The sequence below is a fragment of the Scyliorhinus torazame genome, chromosome 1 (assembly GCF_047496885.1).
Source record: "Scyliorhinus torazame isolate Kashiwa2021f chromosome 1, sScyTor2.1, whole genome shotgun sequence".
Classification (NCBI taxonomy): Eukaryota; Metazoa; Chordata; class Chondrichthyes; order Carcharhiniformes; family Scyliorhinidae; genus Scyliorhinus; species Scyliorhinus torazame.
This window is the reverse complement of record NC_092707.1, coordinates 290,209,067-290,235,069: the sequence shown is the minus strand read 5'-3', so window position 1 is coordinate 290,235,069 and position 26,003 is coordinate 290,209,067. Positions and strand designations below refer to the sequence as shown.

Below are 26,003 nucleotides of genomic sequence, written 5' to 3'. Positions count from 1 at the left end.
CCTCCTCACTCTCGGGGTCTTCCCGGCCCACACAAAACTCATGACACTTTTCTCAATTCTCTTGAAAAAAGCCTTAGTGACCATCACCGGAAGGCACTGAAACACAAAGAGGAATCTCGGGAGGACTACCATTTTAACCGCCTGCACCCTACCCACCAGTGGCAGGGGCACCATGTCCCATCTCTTAAAATCCTCCTCCATCTGTTCCACCAATCTTGTTAGATTAAGCCGGTGTAAGGTTCCCCAACTCCTGGCTATCTGAATCCCTAAGTACCGGAAATCTCTTGTCACCTTCCTCAGCGGTAAGTCATCTATTCCCCTGCTCTGCTCCCCCGGATGCACCACAAACAGCTCACTCTTACCCATATTCAATTTGTACCCCGAAAATTCCCCAAACTCCCTGAGTGTCTGCATTATCTCAGGCATCCCCTCCACTGGGTCCGCAACATACAGCAATAAATCATCTGCATACAAGGATACCCGGTGTTCTTCTCCTCCCCTGAGCACTCCCCTCCACTTCCTGGAGCCCCTCAGTGCTATGGCCAGGGGCTCAATCGCCAGTGCAAACAGTAACGGAGACAGGGGACACCCCTGCCTCGTCCCTCTATGAAGACGGAAGTAATTAGACCTCTGTCTGGTCGTGACCACGCTCGCCACCGGGGCCCTATACAGCAGCTGTACCCATCCGATATACCCTTCTCCAAAACCAAATCTCCTCAGCACCTCCCACAGATAATCCCACTCCATTCTGTCGAATTCTTTCTCGGCGTCCATCGCCACCACTATCTCCGCCTCCCCCTCTGGTGGGGGCATCATCATTATCCCTAGCAACCTCCGTATGTTCGTGTTCAGCTGTCTCCCCTTAACGAACCCAGTTTGATCCTCGTGGACCACCCCGGGGACACAGTCCTCTATCCTCGTCGCCATCACCTTGGCCAAGAGCATAGCATCTACATTTGAAAGGGAAATGGGCCTGTAGGACCCACACTGCAGCGGGTCTTTTTCCTTCTTCAAAAGGAGCGATATCGTTGCCTCCGACATAGTCGGGGGCAGCTGCCCCCTTTCCCTAGCCTCATTAAAGGTTCTCGTCAGAAGCGGGGCCAGTAAGTCCATATACTTCCTATAAAATTCCACCGGGAATCCGTCCGGTCCCGGGGCCTTCCCCGCCTGCATGCTCCCAATCCCTTTTACCATCTCCTCCATCTCAATCTGTGCTCCCAGTCCTGCCCTCTCCTGCTCCTCCACCTTAGGGAATTCCAGCTGATCCAAGAAACACATCATTCCCTCCTTCCCTTCCGGGGGCTGAGCCTTATAGAACCTCTCATAAAATGCCTTGAACACCCCGTTCACTCTCTCCGCTCCCCGTTCCATCTCTCCCTCCTCATCTCTCACCCCACCTATCTCCCTGTGAAAGTGTACAAACTCAGCAATAGCATGATGGGAAAAATAGCCAACTTATGTAACCAAGTGTGAGACAGCTGTGTCAGCTAAGGGCCAAGATCAGACCCTGACAAACTAGACAAAGCTAAGAATCCACATAATTGTATCATACAAGGCCAGAAGAGGGAAGATAGTGCCTGACCTTATTAAAACCTGATAACAAAGCCACGATCTAAGAATGTCCTAATAACACAACTTCATGACCTAGGTCCATCTGCGTCAAGGCATCATGAGGGCAGAGGTAAAAACAAAATAGGACCACGTCTTAAATCCTCTAAGCCGAGTCAGGGTCTTTCCATGACAACATGTTTGATCAGAAGTTATGACTGTATTGACATTTTTGAACAAGGTCTGTTTTTGTAAAATGATACAGCTTGTGTACAAATATTGAACGTTTTCTCCATGTCTTTGCGAGCTTGAGAAAGAATGAGCAGGTTTACCTTAACAGCTCTCTCTCTCTCTAACCTGTAGCCATCTGCATGCAGACTTTGGTCAATAAAGACAAAGTTATTTATTTCGAAACAGAGTTGTAAAGTTGTTTTCTTCACAGTCTTGAAGTAGGAAAGATTTTAAAAGACGACATCCGTCGCTGCTCCCCTCTTCCTCAATTGGTGGGCCAGTAGCCGACTTGCCTTCTCTCCATACTCATACTGTACACCCTGTGCCCTCCTCCACTGTGCCTCCGCCTTACCCGTGGTCAGCAGATCAAACTCCACATGTAGCCTTTGTCTTTCCCTGCACAGTCCCTCCTCCGGTGCCTCCGCATACTGCCTGTCCACCCTCAAAAAGTTCTTTCAGCAATCGCTCCCTTTCTTTACCCTCTTGTTTCCCTTTATGTGCCCTTATGGATATCAGTTCCCCTCTAACCACCGCCTTCAACGCCTCCCAGACCATTCCCACCTGAACCTCTCCATTGTCATTAAGCTCCAAGTACCTTTCGATGCACCCCCTCACCCTTAAACATACCCCCTCATCCGCCAATAAGCCCATATCCATTCTCCAGAGTGGGTGCTGTTCTTTTTCCTCTCCTACCTCCAGGTCTACCCAATGTGGAGCGTGGTCCGAAATAGCTGTGGCCGTATATTCCGTCCCTGTCACCTTCGGAATCAGTGCCCTTCCCAAGACAAAAAAGTCTATCCGTGAATATACTTTGTGGACCTGGGAGAACAATGAGAACTCCTTACTCCTAGGCCTACTAAATCTCCAGGGGTCTACCCCTCCCATCTGCTCCATGAAGTCCTTGAGCACCCTGGCCGCTGCCGGCCTCCTCCCGGTCCTGGACCTCGATCGGTCCAGCCCTGAATCAAGCACCGTATTGAAATCTCCCCCCATTACCAACTTTCCCGCCTCCAGGTCCGGGATACGTCCCAACATATGCCTCATAAAATTTGCATCATCCCAGTTCGGGGCATATACGTTCACCAGAACCACCACCTCCCCTTGCAATCTGCCACTCACCATCACATATCTACCCCCACTATCCGCCACTATGGTCTTTCCTCAAACAGTACCCGTTTCCCCACCAAGATAACCACCCCCCTGTTCTTCGCATCCAAATCCGAATGAAACACCTGCCCCACCCATCCTTTACGTAGTCTGACCTGGTCTATCAGTTTCAGATGCATCTCCTGCAACATAACCACATCTGCCTTTAATTTCTTTCGGTGTGTGAGTACCCGTGCCCTTTTAATCGGCCCGTTCAGCCCTCTCACGTTCCACGTGATCAGCCGGGTTGGGGGGCTCTTTTACCCCCCCCCCCCCCCCCCCCCCCCCCTTGTCGACTAGCCATCCCTTTTTTAACCCAGCTCCTCACCCGGTTCCCACGTACCCGTGTATCCTCCCGACGGCGCCCTCCCGCCTCGACCACCCCATCCCATAACAGCTCCCCCTTCTCCTTAGCAGCAGCAACCCAGTTAACCCCCCCTCCCCTCCCCACTCCGCTAGATCCCTTCCTGGCGTAGTTGCACCCCCCATGTTGCTCCCAGAAGTCAGCAAACTCTGGCTGACCTCGGCTTCCCCCCTTGTCCTCAGCCCCCCACTGTGCGAGGCCCCCTCCTTCCTGTGTCCCTGTTCCCGCCATAATTACCATAGCGCGGGAACAAAGCCTGCGTTTCCCACTCGGCCCCGCCCCTAATGACCGGCACCACAGTTCCTCATACTCACTCCCCCCCCAAATCATGGGGAAAGAGAGAAAAGTTACAGGATCGCAAGATTAACAAACTGAAAAATCATCTCCCCCTCCCCCCTTTTTCCTCGCCCCACATAATCACCCCGCCACTTTGTCCCAAAAGTTCTTTCTCTCGCCAGACTATTCCAGCTTCTCGTCCACAATGAATGTCCACGCCTCTTCTGCCGTCTCAAAGTAGTGGTGCTTCCCTTGGTGTGTGACCCACAATCTTGCCGGTTGTAACATTCCAAACTGGATCTTCTTTTTGTGAAGCACCGCCTTAGCCCGATTAAAACTTGCCCTCCTTCTCGCCACCTCCGCACTCCAATCCTGGTATACGCGGATCACCGCGTTCTCCCACCTACAGCTCCGAGTTTTCTTCGCCCATCTTAGGACCATCTCTCGGTCATTATAGCGGAGAAACCTCACCACTATGGCTCGAGGTATTTCTCCTGCCCTTGGTCTTCGTGCCATAACTCGATAAGCTCCCTCCACCTCCAAAGGGCCCGTCGGGGCCTCTGATCCCATTAGCGAGTGAAGCATCGTGCTCACATATGTCCTGATGTCCGCCCCTTCTACGCCTTCGGGAAGACCCAGAACCCTTAAATTCTTCCTCCTCGAATTATTCTCCAGTACTTCCAGCCTTTCCACACACCTTTTGTGCTGCGCCTCGTGCGTCTCTGTCTTCACCACCAGGCCCTGTATTTCATCTTCGTTTTCAGCAGCCTTTGCCTTCACGACCCGAAGCTCCTGCTCTTGAGTCTTCTGCTCCTCCTTTAGCCCTTCAATCGCCTGTAATATCGGGGCCAACAACTCCTTCTTCAATTCCTTTTTCAGCTCTTCCACACAGCGCCGCAGGAACTCTTGTTGGTCTGGGCCCCATAACAAACGGCCACCTTCCGACGCCATCTTGCTTTGAGCTTGCCTTTCTTGCCGCTGCTCCAGAGGATCCTCCGCAATCCAGCTGCTATCCTCTCCTTTATCCATGCGTGTCCGGGGGATTCCCTTCTAGTTTACCGCACAGTGTTTTTGGCCGTTTAAATTGCCGTTGGGGCTCCTATTGAGAGCCCAAAAGTCCGTTCCACCGGGAGCTGCCGAAACGTGCGACTTAGCTGGTCATCAGCGCACCCGGAAGTCCTACTATCTTGTTCATTAAGCACCCATATTCCTCCCTCCTTTTCCTATCCTATGTGTCTTGAACGAGATAATCTCCCCTCGGACCACCGCCTTCAGCGTCACCCAAACTCTACATAGTCTTTAATCACCGGCCGCACCTTAATCACAGAACCCTCTGCCTGCCACCAACCCCGAATCAAGCCTCCATCCCGTCCTCTACTCCCGCCCCGTTCTGAGCCGAATCTCAACCAGAGGGGTGCATGGTCCAAAATGACTATCCCCGCGTACTCTGCCCCTTCCACCCCTACCAACACCTCCCGGCTCGCCACAAAAAAGTCGATCCTGGAGTACACCCTGTAAACGTGTGAGAAAAAGGAATACTCCCTTCCCCCGGGTTCTTAAAGCGCCACAGGTCCACCATGCCTATCTTTTCCATGAACCCTCCCAGTTCCTTTGCCATTTGTATCCTTCCCATTGACCCGAGGCTCGACCTTTACACCCTTGGCTTTAGAATACAATTAAAATCTCCTCCAATGATCAATTGCCACATGGTGAAGTCCCCTTACAACCTTTTCACCCCTGCTACCCATTGTCAACCCAATAGAAAAAGAACTACCTTCCACCTTGGAAGGGAAAAAAAACTCCCTCCAACCCCCACTCTACCCATATCTTCCATTACTCCAAAGTGCCAGCTACTTCGTCTCCCAATAAAGTTCAGTTCCACTTCTCCCTGGCCCACTGCAGGATCTTCTTTTTCCACAAACTTTTGGAGTTTTACGATCACCGCCTGTGGCGGCTCCCCATCTCTTGGCTCTTGCCTCAGAGACCTGTGCGATCTGTCCACCTCAGAGGCCTTGCTCAACACCCCCTCCACTATCAGCCCCGCCAACATCCTCGAGAAGCACCTCATGGCACTCGTGCCTTTCACTCCTTCAGGCAGGCCGACAGTACACATGTTCTGCCTTCTCGGCATGTAATCTTGCTCTTCCACCTTTGCTCTCAGCGTCTTGGAAAGATCTCCCAAGAACCCCACCTCCGTCTCCAATGCCACCACCTGATTGCTGTGGTCCGACATCACCCTCCCACCCTCTCCAGCTCTCGGATCTGCGACCGCGGTGCCTCCGCACACTTTTCGACCCTTTCCATCAAGCCCTTCAGGGGTGCCACAGCCCCTTCAATGGTCTTCAATCTGTCCTCCTGCATCTTTACCTTGTTGACGGAACTCTTCCCTAATGAAAGCCATCAACTGTTTCATCTGGGGCCTTCCAACTTGCACTGACCCTTCCCCCTCCGCCATCTTTCCAATAGCTGCTGCGTCGCAGGTCTCTTGCCAACTCCTTGGCCAGGTGTTTCACCTTCTTCTGCCGTGTTTGGTAACCAGCAGACATGCCACACCCGGGAGGTTGGTTGGGGGGTGGAGGGGGGGGGGGGGGGTGGAAACGACTCCTCCACTCATCAGCTACACTTTTCCAAAGTTATCCCGTGTTCAGAGCAGCCCTGCATGCGACCACTCACACCATGGTCGCCATCGGAAGTCAGATGTTGCCATTTGCGGAGGTAACCAGAAATAGAGATGATGAATAAGACAGTCACGAGTAAATTCAATAGTGTTAGATCCAGTCAGAGCAATCACAAAGGAAGCGATGTGAGCTTTCATCAAAGGTTTTTATCACACGATAACTACAATATACAACTCTGATATGGGTCGGGTTTCTATCTCAGATTGGCAGCCCTTCTTTTTTTTTGATAAATTTAGAGTACCCAATGCTTTTTTTCTCCCACAATTAAGGGACAATTTTAAAAAAAAATTAATTTAGGGGATACGGGTGTCAGTGGTTAGGCCAGCATTTATTGCCCATCCCGAGTTGCCCTTCAGAAGGTGGTGGTGAATTGCCTTCTTGAACCACAGTAAGAAGTCTTACAACACCAGGTTAAAGTCCAACAGGTTTGTTTGGAATCACTAGCTTTCGGAGCACAGCTCCTTCATCAGGTGAGTGTTGATGACAGTTGGACTTTAACCTGGGGTTGTAACACTTCTTATTGTGCCCACCCCAGTCCAACGCCGGCATCTCCATTTCTTGAACCACTGCAGTCCTAGACGTGTAGGTATCCCCACTGTGCTGTTAGGGAGGGAATTCCACGATTTTCCCCCAGCGACAGTGAAGGAAAGGCGATATATTTCCAAGTCAGGGTGGTGAGTGACTTGGAGGTGGTGGGGTTCCCAAGTATCTGCAGCTCTATCCTTCTAGATGGTACTGTGGTTGGAAGGTGCTGTGCAAGGAACCTTGGTGAGTTACTGCAGTGCATCTTTTTTTTTGTCTTTTTAAAAAATAAATTTAGCGTACCCAATTCATTTTTTCCAATTAAGGGGCAATTTAGCGTGGCCAATCCACCGAAACTGCACATCTTAGGGTTGTGGGGGCGAAACCCACGCAAACACGGGGAGAATGCGCAAGCTCTACACTGACAGTGACCCAGGGCGGGGATCGAACCTGGGACCTTGGCGCCGTGAGGCAGCAGTGCTAACCACTATGCCACCATGCTGCCCCTACTGCAGTGCATCTTGTAGATGGTACACACAGCTACCACTGTTCATCGGTGGAAGGAGAAGCAATCAATCGGGCTGCTTTGTCTTGGATGGTCGGTTATTGGAGCTGCACTCATCTAGGCAAGTGGAGAGTATTCCATTACACTCCTGACTTTGCTGATGATGGAAAGTAGACTGATAGGGCGGTAATTGGCCGGGTTGGATTTTATTTATTTTTTAAATTTAGAGTATCCAATTCATTTTGTTCAAATTAAGGGGCAATTTTAGCGTGGTCAATCTACACAGCATGCACAGCTTTGGATTGTGGGGCGAAACCCACGTAAACACGGGGAGAATGTGCAAACTCCACATGGACAGTGACCCAGGGCTGGGATCGAACCGGGGACCTCAGCACCGTGAGGCAGCAGTGCTAACCACTGCGCCACCATGATGCCCTCTGTCTGAGTTGGATTTATCCTGTTACGTATTTACAGGACACAACATTGCTGGGTAGATGCCAGTGTTGTGCTGTACTAGAACAGCTTGGCTAGGGGTATTGCAAGTTCTGGAGCACAAGTCTATTGCCGGAATATCAGGGCCCATAGTCTTTGCAGTACCTTCAGCTGTTTCTTGATATCACATGGAGTGAATCCTATTGATTGAAGACTGACTCTGTGATGCTGGGGTCCTCCAGAGGAGACAGAGATGGATCATCCACTTGGCACTTCTGGCTGAAGATTGTTACGAATGCCTCAAGCCTTATTTTTTGCACATATATGCTGGGCTCCTCCATCATTGGGGATGGTATATTTTTGGAGCCTCCTCCTCCAGGGAGTTGTTTAATTGTCCACCACCACTCACGGCTGGATGTGGCAGGATCACAGGGCTTAGATCTGATGCATTTGTTGTAGAATCACTTAGCTCGGTCTATTACTTGCTGCTTGGCACACTAGTCCTGTGTTGTAGCTTTAGCAGGTTAACATCTCATTTTCGGTATGCCTGATGTTGCTCCTGGCAAGCTCTCCTGCACACTTGGTTGAACCAGAGTTACAAAGAACAAAGAACTGTACAGCACAGGAACAGGCCCTTCGGCCCTCCAAGCCCGTGCCGATCATGCTGCCCGACTAAACTACAATCTTCTACACTTCCTGGGTCCGTATCCCTCTATTCCCATCCTATTCATGTATTTGTCAAGATGCCCCTTAAATGTCACTATCGTCCCTGCTTCCACCACCTCCTCCGGTAGCGAGTTCCAGGCACCCACTACCCTCTGTATAAATAACTTGCCTCGTACATCTACTCTAAACCTTGCCCCTCTCACCTTAAACCTATGCCCCCTAGTAATCGACCCCTCTACCCCGGGAAAAAGCCTCTGACTATCCACTCTGTCTATGCCCCTCATAATTTTGTAGACCTCTATCAGGTCGCCCCTCAACCTCCGTAATTCCAGTGAGAACAAACCGAGTTTATTCAACCGCTCCTCATAGCTAATGCCCTCCATACCAGGCAACATTCTGGTAAATCTCTTCTGCACCCTCTCTAAAGCCTCCACATTCTTCTGGTAGTGTGGCGACCAGAATTGAACACTATACTCCAAGTGTGGCCTAACTAAGCTTCTATACAGCTGCAACATGACTTGCCAATTCTTATACTCAATGCCCCGGCCAATGAAGGCAAGCATGCCGTATGCCTTCTTGACTACCTTCTCCACCTGTGTTGCCCCTTTCAATGACCTGTGGACCTGTACTCCTAGATCTCTTTGACTTTCAATACTCTTGAGGGTTCTACCATTCACTGTATATTCCCTACCTGCATTAGACCTTCCAAAATGCATTACCTCACATTTGTCCGGATTAAACTCCATCTGACATCTCTCCGCCCAAGTCTCCAAACAATCTAAATCCTGCTGTATCCTCGGACAGTCCTCATCGCTATCCGCAATTCCACCAACCTTTGTGTCGTCTGCAAACTTACTAATCAGACCAGTTACATTTTCCTCCAAATCATTTATATATACTACAAAGAGCAAAGGTCCCAGCACTGATCCCTGTGGAACACCACTGGTCACAACCCTCCAATTAGAAAAGCATCCTTCCATTGCTACTCTCTGCCTTCTATGACCTAGCCAGTTCTGTATCCACCTTGCCAGCTCACCCCTGATCCCGTGTGACTTCACCTTTTGTACTAGTCTACCACGAGGGACCTTGTCAAAGGCCTTACTGAAGTCCATATAGACAACATCCACTGCCCTACCTGCATCAATCATCTTAGTGACCTCCTCGAAAAACTCGATCAAGTTAGTGAGACACGACCTCCCCTTCACAAAACCGTGCTGCCTCTCACTAATACGTCCATTTGCTTCCAAATGGGAGTAGATCTGGTCTCGAAGAATTCTCTCCAGTAATTTCCCTACCACTGAAGTAAGGCTCACCGGCCTGTAGTTCCTGGGATTATCCTTGCTACCCTTCTTAAACAGAGGAACAACATTGGCTATTCTCCAGTCCTCCGGGACATCCCCTGAAGACAGTGAGGATACAAAGATTTCTGTTAAGGCCTCAATTTCCTCTCCAGCCTCCTTCAGTATTCTGGGGTAGATCCCATCAGGCCCTGGGGACTTATCTACCTTAATATTTTTTAAGACACCCAACACCTCGTCTTTTTGGATCTCAATATGACCCAGGCTATCTACACACCCTTCTCCAGACTCAACATCTACCAATTTCTTCTCTTTGGTGAATACTGATGCAAAGTATTCATTTAGTACCTCGCCCATTTCCTCTGGCTCCACACATAGATTCCCTTGCCTATCCTTCAGTGGGCCAACCCTTTCCCTGGCTACCCTCTTGCTTTTTATGTACGTGTAAAAAGCCTTGGGATTTTCCTTAACCCTATTTGCCAATGACTTTTCGTGACCCCTTCTAGCCCTCCTGACTCCTTGCTTAAGTTCCTTCCTACTTTCCTTATATTCCACGCAGGCTTTGTCTGTTCCCAGCCTTTTAGCCCTGACAAATGCCTCCTTTTTCTTTTTGACGAGGCCTACAATATCTCTCGTTATCCAAGGTTCCCGAAAATTGCCGTATTTATCCTTCTTCCTCACAGGAACATACTGAAACATCTACCACCTGGCCGGGCTCATTCCCCAATACCAGGTCCAGTACCGCCCCTTCCCTAGTTGGACTGTCTACATATTGTTTTAAGAAGCCCTCCTGGATGCTCCTTACAAACTCCGCCCCGTCTAAGCCCCTGGCACTAAGTGAGTCCCAGTCAATATTGGGGAAGTTGAAGTCTCCCATCACCACAACCCTGTTGTTTTTACTCTTTTCCAAAATCTGTCTACCTATCTGCTCCTCTATCTCCCGCTGGCTGTTGGGAGGCCTGTAGTAAACCCCCAACATTGTGACTGCACCCTTCTTATTCCTGATCTCTACCCATATAGCCTCACTGCCCTCCGAGGTGTCCTCCCGCAGTACAGCTGTGATATTCTCCCGAACCAGTAGCGCAACTCCGCCTCCCCTTTTACATCCCCCTCTATCCCACCTGAAACATCTAAATCCTGGAACGTTTAGCTGCCAATCCTGCCCTTCCCTCAACCAGGTCTCTGTAATGGCAACAACATCATAGTTCCAAGTACTAATCCAAGCTCTAAGTTCATCTGCCTTACCCGTAATACTTCTTGCATTAAAACATATGCACTTCAGGCCACCAGACCCGCTGTGTTCAGCAGCATGGTGCTAAAGGTAGAGTGGGAGATATGCTGGACCATGAGGTTGCAGATTGTGGTTGAATAGAATTCCGCTGCTGATGGTCCACAGCGCCTCATGGTCTCCCATTTAGTCTATCCAATTTAGCACAGTGGTAGTGCCACACAACACGATGGGGAGTATCCGGAAAAGGAAGGTGGGACTTAGTCTCCACAAGGACTGTGTGGTGGTCACTTCTACTGATACGGTCATGGACAGATGCATCTGCAGCAGGCAGATTGATGAGGATTATGTTTTTCCCTTACCACCTGCTGCAGTCCTAATCTAGCAGCTATGTCCTTTAGGACCCGGCCAGCTCGGTCAGTGGTGGTACTACCAATCCACTCTTGGTGATGGACATTGAAGTCCTCCACCCAGAGTATATTCTGCGCCCTTACCAACCTCAGTGCTTCCTTTAAGTAGTGTTCAACATGGAGAAGTACTGATTCATCAGCTTTTGGTGACCGGTACGTGGTAAACAAGGTTTCATTGCCCATGTTTAACCTGAAGCCACGAGACTTCATGGGGTCCACAGTCGATGTTGAGGACTCCCTCCTGACTGCATAACACCGTGCCGCCATCTCTGTTGGTCTGTCCTGCCAGTGAGACAGGACATACTCAGGAATGGTGATAGTGGTGTCTGGGACATAGTCTTACTCACAGAATCATACCTTACAGACAATGTCAGGCTGTTGCTCAACTAGTCTTTGAGACGTTCTCCCAACTTTGGCATAAGCCCCCAGATGTTAGTAAGGAGGACCTTGCAGGGCTGGGTTTGACGTTGTTGATTCCTGGTTCGATGCCGGGTGCACCGTCCGGTTTCATTCCTTTTTTGTGTTTTCGTAGCGGTCGAGTGGCTTGCTAGGCCATTTCAGAGGGCATTTAAGAGTCAATCACATTGCTGTGGATCTGGAGTCACATGTAGGCCAGACCAGGTGAGGACGGCAGATTTCCTTCTCTTGGACATTAGTGAACCAGATGGATTTTTACGATAATCGACAATGGTTGCATGGTCATCAGTAGACTTTTGCTTCCAGATATTTTATGGAGTTTAAATTCCATTACCTGATTTTGATTTGATTTGTCACATGTACCGAAGTACAGTGAAAAGTATTTTTCTGCGGCCGAGGAACGTACACAGTAGACAAAGAGAATAATCAAAAGGGAACATTGACAAATGGTACATCAACAAAACAGTGATTGGTTACAGTGCGGAACAAGGGGCCAAACAAAGCAAACACATGAGCAAGAGCAGCATAGGGCATCGTGAATTGTGTTCTTACAGGGAACAGATCAGTCTGATGGGGAGTCGTTGAGGAGTCTTGTAGCTGTGGGGAAGAAGTTGTTCCTAGGTCTGGATGTGCGAGTCTTCAGACTTCTGTACCTTCTGCCTGGAGGAAGGGTCTGGAAGAAGGCAATGCCTGAGTGGGAGGGGTCTCTGACAATGCTGTCTGCCTTCCTGAGGCAGCGAGAGGTGTATACAGAATCAATGTGGGGGTGGCAAGTTTGTGTGATGCGTTGGGCTGAGTTCACCACAGTCTGCAGTTTCTTGCGATCTTGGACTGAGCACTTGCCATACCAGGCTGTGATGCAGCCGGATAGGATGCTCTCTATCGCACTTCTGTAGAAGTTTGAGAGAGTCGATGCAGACATGCCAAATTTCTTTAGCTTCCGCAGGAAGTAGAGATGTTGTTGGGCTTTCTTGACTGTTGCATCAACATGAGTGGACCGGGACTGTTGGTGATGATGACCCCCCAGGAACTTAAAGCTATCAACCATCTCCACTTCCGAGTCATTGATGCTGACGGGAGTGTGTGTCGTGCTGCACTTACTGAAATTGATGATCAGTTCCTTGGTCTTTCCAACATTTAGAGAGAGGTTGTTTTCGGTACACCATGCAACCAAGTGATTTATCTCCCTCCTGTAGACTGATTAGTCATTGTTTGAGATGCAGCCCACCACAGTCGTATCATCCGTAAACTTATAGATTGAGTTGGAGTTAAATCTTGCCACACAGTCATGGGTGTATAGGGAGTACAGTAGAGGACTGAGCACACATCCTTGCGGGGCTCTGGTGTTGAGGACTATTGTGGAGGAGGTGCTGTTGCCACCTGCCGTGATGGGATTCGAACCTGGGTCCCCCAAATCATTATCCTGGGTCTCTGGATTACTAGTCCAGTGACAATACCACTATGCCATCGCCTCCCCATTTAGAGTGGCCAATCAACTTACCATGCATATCTTTGGGTTGAGGGGGTGAGACCCATGGGGAGAACGTGCAAACTCCACACTGTAGTGACCCGGGTCCTCGGTGCCATGAGGCAGCAGTGCTAACCACTGCACCACCGTGCCGCCCTTGGCTTCACTTGTTAACCCAGAGTTCCCCCAGCATTTCCGGTTTGGATTTCAGATTTCCAGCATATGTTTTTAGTACCAGATGGGCTGAATTATGTATTTCTGTGCTGTAAATTCTATATAACTCTAAATTCTATATAAGCTTGTCAAACTTTGCTGTGCAAAATGTCTGCTGCATTTACCTACACAACAAATGTACAACAAAGTGCCCTTTTGTTCACCTGAGACCTGCATGAGGTAGACACGAGCAGCATTGGCAGCAGCTCCACATATAAAAACACCACTCAATATGGCACAGAGCGAGGTCAGGCTCCCAGCCACATCCCCTCCTGAAGGATTCATGTAAATGGTATCGATAACCTTCCCCAGAAAGAACGGTGCAGACATGGTCACCAAGCTGGACACACCCAGGAAGCCCACAGCAGCTGTGGAGAGAAAACAATGCAAACCTGTAGATATCAGAGTGACACAAGGGCAGGTCAACTGAGCTGCTAAGATAAGGAATTGGACTAACTGACAGTTCATTACCGAGAACTGCCTGCAGATCAGGGCCAGGAACCAACACCCTAAATTCAACACCTCAACCAGAATTATACTAGCAATATTTTTAGTGCTCTTAAGTTTCCATTTTCAGCCTTTGGAACTGGACATCAGGTGACTAAAACTGAAAAGTTACAGGGCACGGAGAAATGCTGTTCCTGTCATTTGTGATATACAAAGAATAACGAATACAAATAAATGCTGGCTTACAACCTCTCAAGAGTATCGCTTCGGAACAGCATGGCTGGAGATAAAGAACATAACATGGGCACACTATTCCATTGGCATTTTCCAATTGGCTTGTGCAAAAATATGTACATGATGTGAGGTTTTAGTCATTGGCTTTCTTGAAAGTGAATTGAAAACAGTGAACGGGGTGAAGACTTGCATTTATATAGCACCTTACTTGTCAACTGGATATCGCAGGAGCTTTACAGCCAATGACCAGTGTCATAATCGGGCAGCCAATTGGAAACAGTAAGATCGCACAATGTTGATTGGAGGGATATATATTGTCCAGGACACTGTGCATAATAACCAACTCCACATCAGAATAGTACCAAGGGATCTTTTATATCCAGCTGAGCAGTCCGAAAGTCTTCAGTTTAAAGTCTCATGCGAAAGAGGGAGGGGGCGGTGGTAAGGGTGCTGAAGACCCGGGGGGGGGGGGGGGGCTGACGATGGAGGGGGGACAATGACAGGGGGGGGGGGGGGGGGGAGGCAGTGGTTAGCACTGCTGCTTCACAGCGCCAGGGACTCGGGTTCAATTCTGACCCTGGGGGATTGTGTGGAGTTTGCACGTTGTCCCAGTGTCTGCACGAGTTTCCTCCGGTTTCCTCCCACATACCAAATATAATAACAATCTTTATTATTGTCACAAGTAGGCTGACATTAACACTGCAATCAAGTTACTGTGAAAATCCCCTAGTCACCACATTCCAGTGCTTGTTCGGGTACACTGAGGGAAAATTCAGAACGTCCAAATGATTTAACAGCACCTTTTTCAGTATTTGTGGGAGGAAACTCACACAGACACGGGGAGGACAAGCAGACACCACACAGTGTCCCAAGCGGGAATCGAACCCGGAACCCTGGTGCTGTGAGGCAACAGTGCTAACCACTGTGCTACTCATGTGCAGTTAGGTGGATTGACCATGCCAAAATTAGTTGTTACCGTCTAAAAGGTCAGGTGGCTGGGGGAACTCACCACTCTTCGCCCACCGGTCTGGGGCGATTAGGTTGCGGACACTATTACCGAGATCCTGGGCCCGATTCCGCTCCCCGGGGCTCAGTTCTTACCTGAGAGCGGCCACCGCTCCGGATAGGCCAAAGTCAACAGCCTCCTGGCGTCGGTCTGTGCGGTCCCGGTAGCGGCCCGGCTCTGCTCACTCTCCCGCCCAGTGTCGAGCTGTTGTCGGGGCTCGGGGCCAGCTGTGGTCCCGGGACTCGGTGCCAGAGGCCGTTTCCCCGCTGTCCCGGAACTGTTCCTGTGCTGAGGCGCCGCCCGGGCCTGGTTGCTATGGTTACCGCCGCCGGGTTCAGGTCCGGATCCGCGGGCCGCGCGCCCCGACCAGCAGCAGCACCGTGCCTGGCTCAGCAGCAAGGTCCTGGCGGCCGCCTGCAAACTACATCTCCCCAGGCCGGCTCGGCCAAGCTGCAGCATGCGGGAAGTCATTCGTTCCAACTACAATAATAAAAATCCGAGTAAGTTAGGTTTCAGGGTGCCGAGTCCCAGTTTTGAGCATTGCTCTACTTCCCGACTAACTCTGGAACTGGTTCCCCAACTCAATTCATACCAAAGGTCCCCAGTGTTTCCTGTTGCTCCTTTTATTGCTGAGGATAGAGTTTGCACCGCCCCCAATGCAGTGGGCAAAATATCACACAACCTTCAACAACTCATCTCGGTCGCAGTGAACGATCCACCCTCCGGCACAAATTACAAACTTTCCCCACAAATTCAGTTGCAAGTTATATGTCGTCTTCGTGGGTTCTTGTTCCTCACTTCTTACACCCTGCTGTCTACGAGGAGTAATTTCTAATAAGTTTAAGAACTGAGACAAGAGTGGTCTGCCACACATAATTTCTTATGGACACGGCAAGTTTTATCCTTCAAGATCATGGTTATAGGTTCCAAGTAAATGAATGTGCACACATTTAAAAATGATAAGTTTTTGTTGGTTCTCCCACGCAACTTCCAATCAAGTATGGCTCCCCACCAGTTCTCGGGTTTCTCACAATAAATATTTGGTCTTAAGTTTTTGAAACCAAATTCCCACATTTTCCAATTTTCAGAGAGGCACCTGGTCCACTTGCAATTTTTAATCAAACAGCATGCTAAATTGGAAAATAGTGTTTAGTGAAGAGCAGGAAACTACATTCTGCCCTCCCATACACATTAAGGTGCACCTCAAATATTTTTCAATACCCACTAAGCTTGGAACTGAGCAATGAAAATCAGCCATTTGCACATGAAATTGTTGCTTCTGCAGGGTATTACGATCCCGGATCAGACGCTAGGATAACACAGAAACCCCAATATTTAATTTATAAAAATGTGAGGAAAGGATACTTCGCTCCAGGAATGATTCCACGTACAAATAGGGATATGGTATATTAAAAGAAACTTTGTTACTAACTTTAATATCAGAAAATCAATGGCTTACCAGTTAAACAATGCTTAACAATACGATACAACAATAATTACTAACTGCTATCTTTATCTCCACTCAAACAACACCCATCTCAGGTCAAAATCCACTATTAAATACAGTTAGCAGACCCAGGAATACTTGCTTAATAGAGATGTCTTTAAAATCTGATTGGAGTGAGAGAAATCCAGTCAGGAAGTAGCCTGCAGATTTTTGCCTCATCTAAAATTGAGTATCAAAATTGAAAACTCAACATCTGACTGCTTCAGCCCCTGACTCCTCCCATTAACTACATCATCTTACTAAGCGAAACACAATGTCACTATCTATTGCCCAGGGAACTGATAGTAATCGACTATTTCCTGATAGATAAAAGGCTATTTAGTGTAAATATTAAGCCCCAGTTTTAATACCCATTTTAAATTAAGGATTTCAGCACTCATAATCTCAGGTTATGATAAAACACAGCTTCAACAGAGACACAAAAAGCCTGACACATGCATAAACTAATTGGAGATTAAAACAACATTTTTACTAAGCAAAGATGAAAAAGCTATTGTTCTAACAAACATATTTTCAAAGACAGTTTGACATTAAGAAATGAGCTGTACCAGTAATCTGATCAAGGACGAAGCAGATACCATAGCAACATGAAGGCACCATTGTTCATAATGTGGATAAAGCGAAGTCAGCAGAAAACCAGTAGAAACTAGTCTTGATAATAGCACAGAATCACATTCTATAACATACACAAATATTCAAACATGAAACATTCAGAACTTATGTTGCACATTAAAGATTGACAGCTAACCATCGAATCAAATACATTTGATTCTAACCCAAACCAATTAGGACGACATAGAGGTGTAGATAGATGGCTCAAGACAGATAAGATTTCCTATAAACATGATGGTCCGTACGGTCATCTTTATTCGGGGATCATCCTATACTTTGATCTAACTATTCACTATCTCTATTTTTCATTTTTTCACTTTTCCACTCTAACTCTTGAAGTAAACGCAAGCTGTTTTGCCGTAAGCAAGAAACCATTACAGTATTATTTTGAAAGTTAAATTGTGTACAAGTTACTTCTCTTTAAGTCCTTTTGCTAACTGGACCTTATTGAGAATAGATTTAAGTTTCTCCTAATTGTAATCAAATAGAGGCAATAAAGATTCTTGTTTGCATCTGAGACGTTTAATTTAAATTTCCATTGAGTTTTAGTATCGCAAGACCTCACTAATTCCGAATGGTAGAGCTCATCAATTTGGCGCAGTATGGCAGGAGGGAAGGAGCGCAGAGTCGGAGGAAATCAGAAGACCGAAGGAAGACCAGAAGGACGGAAGACCCAAAGAAAAACGGCTAGACTGGTGTAAGAAACATCTTTTTCACCCATTAAAAGGACCTTTTTCAGACTGTATTATTCGATCGGGTGCCGGCCATAGAAACTAAAATAAAACGGGACTGGATAGTGAATAGTCGCGGTAGTGTACAAAGATTGCACAAAAACATAGTTGACGACCAAAAAATTGGGTGTAAGGCTGAGTTTATGGCGGACATGACTCCTAAAATAGATTCAGAACCTTCAAATGGTAGAGAACTACTTCCCACAACGTCCAAGGGAGGTCGCACTGTGCCGGATGTCTCTGTTGATGATATATTGGGTGATCTTAGGTCTTTGATTTATAGACAATTTGGATTGTCTAAAGTATCCACAAAAATTGAATACATCATCAAAAATGTTTTGGAAAAAATAAACACACGATTGACCAAAAAGAAACCTATGTAGTAATGGCACAGCTCCATAAGCAGCAAGAAACAGTCACAAACACAAAACACAATTGCGAACTTAAAACTGCCAAAAAGAAACTAGTGGCAGTCATTAACCAATTGCGAGCTGGAAAATCTAAGCTCGAGAAATCTGATCAAACTGAAACACTATTGGCACACTCAAAATGCAGAACTCAGCTATTACTATTACAAATTGATGAACTCCAAAAGAAAAATACTGACTCAGAATCCAAACTTCAACAGTTAATATCAGAAAATGATGGTCTTAAAAGTCAACATTGACAGTTACTTGAGGAAAAATGTATTTTGGAAAGTGACATGGACACCATGAAATGTCATAACAAATTACTGACAGACAAATTAACAGCGCCACCAACGGGAAGAGTTGAAATGATTTTAACTCAGGCCCAAGATGTACCAGCGGTAACTAGATCAGATCCTGCATTATTGCAAGCTGCTACTGACATGAAAACAATGAATACACTGATTGAAGTTCTACAGGGGGAGTCTGGCCAAATGAACTATCTGTCCATTCTAGGTTCAAGGACACTTTTACCGCAGAACAAATCATTATCTTACTCTGCTGCCCCAATCCAAAAGCCGCTCATGGCAGCTTAAATAGACTGTAAGCTTTTTAAACAAGAAAAGCCTGTTCAGTTGAGCAACAAGCCTAGTGGCAAACAAAGTGTAATACAACTTAACCCATTAAGAACCAAACAGCTTAGAGTTGAAGTGATAAAGACAACAGCCTGGGTTTTAAACCATTTAAATCTATCATCTAAAACCAATTTTGTCACTGGTTTAAAACCAGAACTGTCTGCAGCTTTAAACTTGATCCTACTCAGACCTCAGTCCCAGTCCGAAACCGCAACTGCTAAAATCGTTGCTTCTCCTCCTCCGTTAACAACAAATCCGACCCCTGTACTCACTTCGAAAAAGAATTCCAGAAGAGATATGAAATTCCTTTCTCATGTTGAAGACGGCCATTTTGTGAGTTTCAGATTTCATGATTACAAACTGGTCTCCTACAATGAAGGCCCACCTCCTGGCTACAGGGATACGCCCCAAGTCACATATCGTTAAAAAGTTGCCAAGAAATGTTAACTTGAGAAAACTGTCATTATTTTGAATGTTGCTTTATTAATTTTAAGAAATTAACAAATCTTGTTAGCTGTGCTTTCTTTAACAGAGTCAACAAATTTATCTACAGAAAACCAAGTTCATTCAGCGCAAAATTGGTTCAGTCATATTCAATAAGTTATTGTGTTTGATATTTTTAAATAAATGTTTAAAATTAGCCTGGAAATTATACCTTCAGACAATGTGGAAGCTGTTTTTTTTAAAAAAACACAACTCTGATTAAAAGCAAATCTATGTTTCACGAGCACACTGTTTTAAGACAATTGATAACGGAAATTTGGCAGCAATCCAACTTTTACTCCCAGTCCATTTGAGTGACATATATAATTTAAAAAAAGTTTGAGAAAGGTGCGAATGGCATCATTCCAAGCTATACGCCCCTTTTTGTCTCTGCAGGAAAATTAACCCTTTCAACAGGCTTTTGTGTATAATCCAGAAGATGTCAAAGAGTTGGCAATTCACATCCAATGCAAAGTTTAAAAAAAAACTTGACCAACCCTTTGATTACACTCTTTGGGGTTGGCTTTCCAATTGGTTGGGTGGCACAGGAATTAACATCATTCAGGGACATTTTCCTATTTTGCATATTTGGACTTATCATTTACGTACTAATGATGCTGATCAGATACTTTGGCTAATGCATACCTACCCATAGTGCCCCACCAATCAACATGGTTCGTATTAATTCATATGCACCACTAACCAATAATATCAAAATGGAAAGTTTCTGTTGAACTATTATTTACTGTATTATTATTCATTTATTAGTGAATTATTATTAATAATTTATTACTAAGTTACATAATCAATTTTGATAATCATTTTACCATTTATTACTAAATCATATACTCAACTTCAGTTATTTTACTGTATAATCATTTTATTTGTATACATGAAATTATTATTATTAATTGTTTATTACTGAATTATGTAATCATGATATCAATTTTTAATCAGTATATCAATGTTTTAAGCAATACTAAGGAAAGAAAAGTTGGATCCACGCATCACATGTGAAGCGCGAGTATAAGTATTAAGATCTGTAGAAAGGAGATACAGAGGTTCCCGGGGGAGCGGGCCTCCACTTTGCTGGAGGAGGTGCTGACGACAGGGGGATTGGAGAAGGGGGTAGTGTCAGCGGTTTACGGGACTATTTTGGAAGAGGAGAAGTCACCACTGGCAGGGATCAAAGCAAAGTGGGAGGAAGAGTTGGGAGAGGATATGGAGGAGGGGTTCTGGTGTGAGGTGCTCCAGAGAGTGAATGCCTCCACCTTGTGGGCAAGGTTGGGGCTGATACAGCTGAAGGTGGTATACAGAGCACACCTCACGAGGGCGAGGATGAGCCGATTCTTTGAGGGAGTGGAAGATGTGTGTGAACGTTGCGGGGGTGGGGGTGGGGGGGGGGGGGGGGGGGGGCGCTAATCACGTTCATATGTTTTGGTCCTGTCCAAAGCTAGAGGATTACTGGAAGGAGGTTTTTAGGGTAATTTCTAAAGTGGTTCACGTGAAACTGGACCCGGGCCCCCGGGTGGCCATATTCGGGGTGTCGAACCAGAAAGGATTGGAAACGAGTGCGGAGGCAGATGTTGTAGCCTTTGCCTCGTTGATCGCCCGAAGGTGGATCCTGATGGATTGGAGAGAAACCTCTCCACCCTGTGCCCTGGCGTGGCAGGGGGACCTGTTGGAATTCCATTTATTTTGTTATGTTAAATGTTGTTAATTATTATGCAAAAAATTATGTTTTGATAAAAATTTGAAAAAAAATAATTTAAAAAAGAAATTTAAAAAATAAGATTGCCCCTCTTTCTTTAGATATTGATATTATATTGCTTTCAGAGTCGCCAGGTATCAAATGATACCACCACAAGGTTCAACCGGGTATCGATCAAAGAGCCAAACAACCAGTTAGTTAGTTCAAGATCAATGGTACTTTATTTACACACAAGATTAACTTACACATGCAACATAAACACTACTAGTCAAACTACACCTAACAACTATGACAACCTGTACTTAACTTCAGGCACCCGGCTTAGGTCAGAGGAACAGTGGCCTTTGTTCGAATCTGGATCTACTGGGTCTGGAGAAGTAACTGCTGCTCAGCTGGGCTCATCCGTCTGGTAGCGAGCGTTTAACTTGAACTTGCTTCTGACGGTGCTACGATTGGAGATGGACGTTGCCGGAGCGCCAGGTCCAAAAGAGGTTGAACACATGGTGGTCTCTCTCTTTATCCTTGGGGAGTTTTGTGCTCTTTTGGGCAGTCCTTAGGTTTGGACCCAATTAATTGGGCAGTTCTCGATCACTGTCTTCGATCTGAGCCAATAAAGGGGCGGGTGCCTTGATGGCTTGGCGTGTCCTAAGCGGTCATTGACCCTGTTGTTTATGCTTCGAAATGTCTGGGCTTGTATCGGTTATCTGAGTATCAATCTTATGTCTTACGGAGATGGGCCATCAAAATGCTAATCGGTTGGGGGTTTAGATGCTGTCTGGATTATTTGCTCACAAATATACATTCAGGCTCGGTGCCTGCCTGAATCTTGCATTGTCCACATTTCCCTTGAGGCTTTGCGAACGTCCATGTTTCTTGTTGTAAGTAGCCAACCCCGATGGCTACACTCTTGTCTAAATTTAATTTGTACCCAGAGAAAGACCCAAACAATCTAAGCAGCTCCAATATTCCCCCTATCGACACACTCGGTTCCGACACGTATAACAGCAAGTCATCGGCATATAAGGACACCCTATGCTCTATCCCCCCCGCACTATTCCTTTCCATACCCCCGAACTTCTTAATGCGATGGCCAATGGCTCAATCGCGAGTGCAAACAGCAGGGGGGACATAGGACATCCCTGCCTAGTCCCACGGTGGAGAGAAAAGTACGTCGAGCTGATGTTGTTTGTGCGAACACTCGCCTTCACGAGATGCAATTTATGCTAGAATTGTTCCTTTCTATTGGGAAGTAAGGGTGGCCAATGAATTGAATAAAATAACAACCATCATACAAAACGTAGCCGATTACACCACCACTGCCCTAGATAAAATCTCTGATGAAATGAAAGCAATTCGAACCGTGGCATTACAAATTCGAATGGCACTCGACTATGTGCTAGCCGAAAAAGGTGGCACCTGCACCCTGATTGGTGCGGAGTGTTACACTTTCATTCCAGATAACTCACAGGAAGGTAAAGATCTCATATCCAAAAGGAAATCAAGAAACTTGATCCACCCCAGATATCTCTATCTGGGAGAAACTTGCGGGTGGTTGGGGCACACTGGAATGTCCACAGTAAGAATAATCTTTTTCTCCTGTGTAGCAGGATTCATCATTTACATAACATACCAGTGTATTGTGCACATTAAACAACTATTCACTAAATGCAAGGGCCCAACAGTCAGAATGATTCACACCAACCCCACTGCACCACCATTAGATGAAATAGAAATGCAATATTGTTGAAATGTTACTGATCAATCAATTATTTGACTGTATTGTTAACATATAGCTAATAGATTAATACTGAATCAGTAGAGTCAAATTCAATTAATTGTTATTTTGTAATAATGATTCTTTAAGAATAATAATAATTTTTGCTGAAATGCTTGTAATGCAATGCTTGCCCACTCTATTGTTTAAAACTGCAATGACAATATGAATGAGTTCTTCTTTGAGCTTTTACCTATCCTATTGCATTTATTATATTATTTATCTTATTGCGATATATCTCACTTGGTCTTTCGATTAATCAAAAGCGCGGACTGATAGTAATCGACTATTTCCTGATAGATCTGATAGGTAAAAGGCTATTTAGTGTAAATATTAAGCCCCAGTTTTAATAACCATTTTAAATTAAGGATTTCAGCACTCATAACCTCAGGTTATGATAAAACACAGCTTCAACAGAGACACAAAAAGCCTGACACATGCATAAACTAATTGGAGATTAAAACAACATTTTTACTAAGCAAAGATGAAAAAGCTATTGTTCTAACAAACATATTTTCAAAGACAGTTTGACATTAAGAAATGAGCTGTACCAGTAATCTGATCAAGGACGAAGCAGACACCATAGCAACATGAAGGCACCATTGTTCATAATGTGGATAAAGCGAAGTCAGCAGAAAACCAGTAGAAACTAGTCTTGATAATAGCACAGAATCACATTCTATAACATACACAAATATTCAAACATGAAACATTCAGAACTTATGTTGCACATTAAAGATTGACAGCTAACCATCGAATCAAATACATTTGATTCTAACCCAAACCAATTAGGACGACATAGAGGTGTAGATAGATGGCTCAAGACAGATAAGATTTCCTATAAACATGATGGTCCGTACGGTCATCTTTATTCGGGGATCATCCTATACTTTGATCTAACTATTCACTATCTCTATTTTTCATTTTTTCACTTTTCCACTCTAACTCTTGAAGTAAATGCAAGCTGTTTTGCCGTAAGCAAGAAACCATTTCTGTATTATTTTGAAAGTTAAATTGTGTATAAGTTACTTCTCTTTAAGTCCTTTTGGTAGTTGGACTTTATTGAGAATAGATTTAAGTTTCTCCTAATTGTAATCAAATAGAGGCAATAAAGATTCTTGTTTGCATCCGAGAAGTTTAATTCAAATTTCTACTGAGCTTTAGTGTCGCAATACCTCACTAATTCCACATGGTAGATCTCATCAGGAACCTTCTTCATATTAAAATTCCATTAGCGCAACTTCTACGATGCTTTAATTATCCCTTGTAGCCAAAATGGCTGTCTTTAAACCAGGATTTTTTAAAAAGACAATTACAGATACACTTACACAGCAACCCAGGCTTTTAACCCTTACTGTCCCAAATACATACATCTGAAATTCCTACATTCATCACAAAGGGTAAGATGGTGAGCACCCCCCCCCCCCCCCCCCCCCCCCCCCCCCCCACACAAAGCACAAAGCCCGCAAAACTCTGTTGACGTTACTACATAACACGTGACATTGTAGGAAACAGAGCGTGATGACAGAAAGCTGCTTTAGTAACTGGAAGCCAGTGTCCAGTAATGTATAACAGGTGCTGGGTCCCCTATTATTCGTCATTTATATGAATGACATTGATGACTATTTGGGGGATCGAATCAGTAAGTTTGTGGATGACACCAAGATTAGGCGGGTGGTTAACAGGGAGGTCGAGTGTCTTGGGTTACAGGAAGATAGAGATGGGATGGCCAAATGGGCAGATAAGTGGCAGGTGGAATTTATTGGGAAGGAGTAATTTGACAAGTATTCAGTGAAAGGCACGACACTGGGAAGTTCTGAGGAACAAAGGGACCTTGGCATTTTTGACCATAGATCTCTGAAGGGAGACTTCCAGTTGCGGCTATGCAGAGCTAAGTTGCACGTTCGGCAGCTCTCTCTTGGAACGGACTTTTGGGCTCTTTTCAGGGGCCCCAACGGCATTTTTTCGACATTTCCCGGTGTGGGAAGAAGACTGCAACATTCCCCCGACAGTGTATGGCTTGGATCAGGAGGGGGCGACTAAAAAAGTGGCGGTGAAGCCAAAGAAAGTGCGAGGGAAGAAGAGCAAGATGGCGGTGGGCGGGGACCAGGCAGCGTGGATGCAGTGGGCGCAGGAGCAGCACGAGGTTATCCAGCGCTGCTTCACAGAGCTCAAAGCAGACCTGCTGGAGCCGATGAAGGCTTCTATTGATAAGCTGCTGGAGACCCAGACGGCCCAGGGGGTGGGGATCCGCGAGGTCCGACAAAAGATCTCGGATAACGAAAACGAGATCTTGGGCCTAACGGTAAAAGTGGAGGCGCACGAGGCGCTCCACAAGAAATGGCAGGAACGGTTCGAGGAGATGGAGAATCGGTCGAGGCGGAAGAATCCTGGGCCTCCCGGAGGGGCTGGTGGGGTCGGACGTGGGGGCCTATGTGGTCACCATGTTAAACTCACTGATGGGAGCGGGGTCCTTCCAGGGGCCCCTGGAGCTGGAAGGGGACCATAGAGTGCTGGCGAGGAGGCCCAAGGCTAACAAGCCGCCGTGGGCGGTGTTGGTGCGGTTTCATCGGTTCGCTGATCGGGAGTGCGTACTCAGGTGGGCCAAGAAAGAGAGGAGCAGCAGGTAGGAGAATGCGGACGTTCGAGTATATCAGGACTGGAGCGCGGAGGTGGCGAAGAAGAGGGCCGGGTACAACCGGGCGAAGGCGGTGCTGCACAGGAAGGGGGTGAAGTTTGGCATGCTGCAGCCGGCGCGTCTGTGGGTCACCTTCAAGGACCGGCACCATAATTTTGAGTCCCCGATGGAGGCGTGGGCCTTTGTTCAGGCCGAGAAGCTGGACACAAACTGAGTGTTGGGTGTGGGGATTGTTGTTGTGTTACATTTTGAGGGGGGGTTCTTTATTCTTGTTTAGTTTTGGTTCGGTGTGGGTGGGCACTGATTTGGTCGGGTCTGTCAGGTGGGCTCTTGGAGGGGGGCAAGTAAACAGAGTAGTGGGTGGATGGCCAGTAGGGGAGGTTGCCCGAGTCGGGGGTGAGGGGACTGGGCCAGTA

At 46.5% G+C, this 26,003-nt stretch overlaps 1 protein-coding gene and 1 long non-coding RNA gene across 3 annotated transcripts in view; one reads left to right on the top strand and one right to left on the bottom strand.

Annotated features, from left to right (window-relative positions):
• abcb10 (ATP-binding cassette, sub-family B (MDR/TAP), member 10) overlaps window positions 1-15,748 on the bottom strand; it is a 63,091-nt gene extending 47,343 nt beyond the window's left edge. Inside the window, exons 1-2 of one of the 2 annotated variants that reach the window (XM_072507349.1) lie at window positions 15,185-15,748; window positions 13,567-13,770 (exon numbers count right to left, since the gene is read on the bottom strand). In XM_072507349.1, coding sequence (XP_072363450.1) covers window positions 13,567-13,770; window positions 15,185-15,560 — 580 coding nt within the window. In that variant the 5' untranslated portion in view covers window positions 15,561-15,748. The remainder of the gene's footprint in view (window positions 1-13,566; window positions 13,771-15,184) is intronic. The other variant, XM_072507356.1, reaches the window with a different exon arrangement.
• On the top strand, window positions 15,408-24,084 carry LOC140422333 (uncharacterized). The gene is made up of 3 exons (XR_011947387.1): window positions 15,408-15,589; window positions 17,758-17,905; window positions 21,488-24,084. It is a non-coding gene; the product is annotated as an uncharacterized lncRNA (long non-coding RNA).
• Window positions 24,085-26,003: the final 1,919 nt, after the last annotated feature.